The 5,029-nt window shown below is 34.9% G+C and overlaps 1 protein-coding gene across 4 annotated transcripts; it reads right to left on the bottom strand.

Moving 5' to 3' along the window:
- Nucleotides 1–128: 128 nt before the first annotated feature.
- On the bottom strand, nt 129–4,084 carry LOC133858729 (polyamine oxidase 2-like). 4 transcript variants are annotated; one of them, XM_062294199.1, is made up of 7 exons: nt 3,979–4,080; nt 3,663–3,838; nt 3,283–3,351; nt 2,279–2,396; nt 1,567–1,655; nt 1,372–1,485; nt 129–281 (listed from the first exon to the last, which is right to left on the bottom strand). In XM_062294199.1, the coding sequence occupies exons 4-7, from the start codon at nt 2,291–2,293 to the stop codon at nt 164–166; spliced, it is 336 nt and encodes a 111-aa protein (XP_062150183.1). In that variant the 5' UTR covers nt 2,294–2,396; nt 3,283–3,351; nt 3,663–3,838; nt 3,979–4,080; the 3' UTR covers nt 129–163. The 4 variants fall into 4 exon arrangements, with proteins under 4 accessions (XP_062150183.1, XP_062150181.1, XP_062150182.1 ...); XM_062294197.1 differs by lacking the exon at nt 2,279–2,396 and having other exon boundaries at nt 3,979–4,084; XM_062294198.1 differs by lacking the exons at nt 2,279–2,396; nt 3,979–4,080 and having other exon boundaries at nt 3,663–3,848.
- Nucleotides 4,085–5,029: the final 945 nt, after the last annotated feature.

The raw sequence follows: 5,029 nt of genomic DNA, 5'->3' as shown, positions 1-5,029 counted from the left end.
AAAAAAAAAAAAAAAAAAAAAACAAGTAAATGAATGTCCATCATTAGACAAAATACCACTTGAAGCTCAATTACTAGAAGCACAAGATCCAATTTGAGTGCATTTACAGCAACTGCATTTGACTTTGACAATGTTATCTAGGAAAAAAACTAAAAAACTAAAATCAAATAATTAACAATAAAAGATCACTTGCCTTCTCCAAAATGCTCTCAAATACTTCACCAATTTTAGTGACTAACTCTGGAGGCACTTGATTCCCTTCCATATCAAAGAGAGCATAGCTGCAAAGAAGAAAGAAAATATGAAATCAAAACAATTATCCATTCAGAGCTCCAAATTTAGAGATTAAAGGAAAAATTACTTCAGAGTGTAGGAATTCCAGTTACTGGAAGAAATGTCACAAAATAGAAATGAAGCTTAAACTCTCTATATTGCAATGCAATCCATACAAGGAGAAAATCTTATGAAGTGAAATTACTATTATTTTTACAGGAAGACACAACATAATAACATAAAATAATACTTGGGAACTTTTACCCAGTGACAACATAATCAACTAAATTTTACAAAGCTTTACTCCAATATTGGGGCTTTTCAACCACCATTATGATACAACTACCAGAGTTTAAGCAATTTAAAAGAAAACCCTGCGAGAAGCACAATCATTAAGTTCAGCAAGAGTTAGAGAGAGGGGACCTACAAGATATGGAAGCCACAAACATGAAGGAAAAGATAAAAAGATAAAAAATATTTTTTTTTAAAAAAAAGTGTATCAACAATTTTACCACAATCACTCGAACGGTACATTTGAATGAGTTATTTGTCCTTCATTATATTTTAGTTTGGCTGGCAAAAATATGAGATATGGAGTTACAATTTAAAACAATATTGCAATACAGGGAGAAACAAAAATGTTATATATGAATAAGATGCAAATCTAGCTGAATGTTGGTTTAAAATTCTAAAATGCACAAGAACCTCTCCTTGATCAAAATTAAAGGAATCAAATCATTTTAGCTTTGACGTTCACAACTTCACATACTTATCAAAAAAAGAGAAATAACTAAACAAATCCACATACCAGTGCTTGATAATAAATTAAAATTCAGTGTATCAATAAAACCTGACTAGAACCAGAGTAACATTAGGAAATAGTCTTCTGTTTTTTTTTAAGTCTTAATATAGCTAAGAGGATCCAACCTCTATTTTCAAATGGATCCCTTTTAACAAATTCAAACTTTTTACATTTTACATATTAGAAACACGCTGAAGAGATGAAATTTGGAATTTGAAATGAAAGGAACTCATGCAAGTTGGCAGAAATAAGAGAAGTTTTAGCACATCAAAAGCAACAAAGTACCACCTACTCACCTTTCCAAATCATGATCATACAGCACAGAGTTATCCTCACTAGTACAGTATAAGGGTAGTCCTAGTCTCCCAATCAATCGTGCCAAGGGATTCTCCTTGCAAACTCCATGCAACCTAAGGTATCATGTATGATATATAAGTTTTATAGTTAATAAATAGATGACACTCGAATTTCTCATGAGAGGTATACTTTACCATGATGCACCCAGGTCAATAGGAAAACCAAATGAGTAGTCAGTATAAACTCGACCACCAATCCTATCCCGTGATTCCAACAGGACAACCTGAAAAATAAGAAGAGAAAAAATAAAGAAAAGAAGGATCTACTTGGGAAAATATAAATAGGAAAATGCATGCATCTATCTATATCTTGGAACTGCTCAGTGGAAAAACAATTAGATCGTGTTACGTCAACACACAAACATCAAACCACAAATTAGAGGTAGCAAAATTCATTCCCCATTAGAACTAGTATTAGTTCGTTATCCAGCAAGTATAGATGACACTAAGCTTAACTACGCTTGCATTTCCAGTAAACATTCTCAAAGATGAAAATGGTCTTCTACCAACACCACTAAAACTTCCTGAAATCAAAACCCATTAATGATAATTGAATTGCTCAGCAGAAAAGAACTCTGAATTGAAAGGTGTACTCCATCCAACAGTTTACAGTTATGCAATAAAATCAGTAAATTTCAAAAATCTTAAAGATCACAATACTCATAACATTCTCAAAGAAAAAATTATGATACTCTGAGAACTAAAGGAAACAAAGTCTACCGTTATTCATCATTTATCCCCTTGGTTATGATCAATAAAAAATAAAGCACCACCTTTCATGCTGATTATCATTATTGCCAAGAACCAAAAAAAGCGGGGGGAAGCACATGACTTGCTGTTAGCTTACCAAGGTTGAGGTCATAGGGTTCTCTAGAGTCAAACCCAGAAGGGCTCAAACAAGGTGAAAACTCTCCCCTCTCTAGTTGCTGTTGTTGATGTTGCTGCCTCCTGCACTCAATCAAAATCTAAAACAAGGTCCAAAATTGCTTCAGAAAGAGAAGAAAATTTATAATTAGATTCCTCAATTTGACTTTTAAACAATGCAAATAAATCCATGCACGAATATACACACTTAGTTACGTATCTTTATTCACATGTCTTACTTATAAAAAAAAAAATCTTTATTCACATGTCTTCTTCTACTTTAGGAAGATTTAGACTGACTAAATAACTTGCAACAAAACATGTTTTGTTAGCCACTCTCAAAATCAAGCTTTTTTCCATTACTCAAGAATGGATCCCTTTCCTGAGGATACTGAAAAATATTTTTCAGTGTTTTTGCCCTTAGCATTCTCCAAGAACAACATGAAAACAGAGAACATTCAATCAAGTGAAAATGGATGTCCAACACAGAAGTCATCTACAGGAGTACTTCCACTCAAAAACAACTCCATTCTGGAGAGGCAAACATGTAAACACCCTAGCATTTGTGACCTCATAATCTAGGACATGAACTGCAATAATGACTGCATCTGTAATCTAAAATCACAGGTAAAGCTTGTAATTTTTTTTCTTCACCTTCAAAAGATCATCCCTTCCCCATTTTTACCAACCATGTATTGTCAAAAACGAAAAAGAGTTTAACTGGATTTTAAAACGTTTCACATAACCACACCAGCTGAGTTCTCCAGTGGGTTCTTTAAACAAGTGGATGTGATTGACAAAGTCAAATAAACCAATACCATATACTCCATCTGGCTTCATTGCATAGCGTATTCGCTTAATTAAGAAAACCTTCTTGCAATGCGCTACCCTCATCCCCGCTTCAACAAGCATAACATGGTAACCAAATTCAACAAATATATGAGAAAACAACTGCAACACGCATATAAGATGAGTCAAAATCCTTACCACATCAACCTTTAGAGGCCCATCTGGTCTAAAAGTCTCAAAACCTTCTCCATATTCAGCTCTAATCGTCTGAAACACAACCAAAGGTGAACACAAATATCCAATTCATCCAAATTACCACTCCAAACATAAAAAATATCAAATAAGAGCTAAACCCAGAGGCTCTACTCTCTCGAACATAAATAGGTTCACCAATACATCTCCCATGCAAAAAAAAAAATGCAAATCAAGACAAACGCAGAAACAAAAAAAAAAAAAAAAACCTTTTTTGAGCTCCGGTAAACAATATTAAAGAAAGAAACAAAAACAAACAAATTGGTTAAACAAAAATTAGGCATTCCTAATGAATAAAATGTTAAAAGGGGCATGAGAATCAGTACCTCTTGCATGAAAAGCTTGTTGGGTGTGATGGGAAACCCATTACAGGAGCCATTTTCGTCGACCCCCAAAAGCGTTCCAGACGACCAGATTATCCTTAACCAGGTTCAAATCTCTCACCCCAGAACGCAATAAACAAACCTTCCATTCCAATATTCAACCACACTCGGCCCTGATACTATTCCAGTAAAATAGTATTTTATTTTAGCTAAAATATTATACGCCTAACAACAACCAGTGAACCAAATCAGAACCCTAGGAATCTGAACAAGAGGAAAGTAAAAGTGGATGAGAGCGTGAGAGAGAGTGCAACCTTACCTGGTGGTGGTCAAGCTGGGTCGCTAAACCGCTGGAGACGAGGAGAGAGAAAAAGAGAGAGAATGGCGTGATATTTAGGCAAAGAGAGAGTCGAGTGAGAGATAAAATTTTAGACTTTTAAGTGCGAAATAAATGAGAAACGCCAATGGATCCCGCTAAATTTTCGCCAAAAGTTCAAAACAGGTCATTTTAATATCAACGTCGACTCATGGTCGACGCTGATAAGTATACTATCAGCATCCATACGTAGCTGTCGACACTAATACTAATTTTTAATATTTTATTTATTTTTGCCAAGAACAACCACTTAATTGTTTTTTTATCAAAATGACATAGTTTATGTATCCGCGTCAACTCTAGAGTTGACGCTAATAACTTCTTATCAGCGTTGACACTAATACTTTCTAATATTTTCAAAAAAAGATAATTTTTTATACATAATCATTAGCGTCGACAAGCTAGATGTTGTTTTTTAGTTACCTCATTAGCGTCGACGTGGGGTCGACGCTGATAGTTTTTTATTAGCGTCGACTCTTCGTTGACGCTAATACGAAAATGTCGCTGCTATTTTTTAACCCGCACGAGGCAAAATTTCCCACTAGGTTATTTGCATTAACACATTAGCGATGACTTTGTTGACTATGGGGTCGACGCTGATAGTTGACTATTAGCGTCGATTGTTTGTCGATGCTAATAGTGTCGCCCCTAATGGGCGAATTTCTTGTAGTGCCAATAAATAAATAAAATACATATATATATATAGACACACACAGAGTAGTAGTATGATACAAGTTTTGTGAAAAGGAAAATGCTTGAAGTGGTAATTAGAGCAGACCTGTTGCAGGGGACTCCATCACTGGTATCATTTTGACAGAATCCTTTCCACTTTGATGGGATGGGTCCAAAACCTTCATCACTGAAGCTCTTCGCTTTAGACCAAACACCTAGAAGAATACCACATTTTCCATCGATATCATAGAGTTAACAAGAAATGCCCTCCATGAGCATCTCCCAAAAAGAAGAGCTTAGTGAGTCTAATCCAGGATTTATT

Source organism: Alnus glutinosa, chromosome 1 (assembly GCF_958979055.1).
Source record: "Alnus glutinosa chromosome 1, dhAlnGlut1.1, whole genome shotgun sequence".
Lineage (NCBI taxonomy): Eukaryota > Viridiplantae > Streptophyta > Magnoliopsida > Fagales > Betulaceae > Alnus > Alnus glutinosa.
Note: the sequence above shows the minus strand (reverse complement) of the source record. Positions and strands in the feature narration are given on the sequence as shown.

What these genes read in the sequence shown, in the direction of transcription:
- LOC133858729 (XM_062294197.1), bottom strand. An exon ending in ATTGACCTGGGTGCATCATG is followed by an intron (nt 1,486 to 1,566) that starts GTAAAGTATACC and finishes ATGATACCTTAG; the next exon opens with GTTGCATGGAGTTTGCAAGG. An exon ending in TATGATCATGATTTGGAAAG is followed by an intron (nt 282 to 1,371) that starts GTGAGTAGGTGG and finishes TCTTCTTTGCAG; the next exon opens with CTATGCTCTCTTTGATATGG.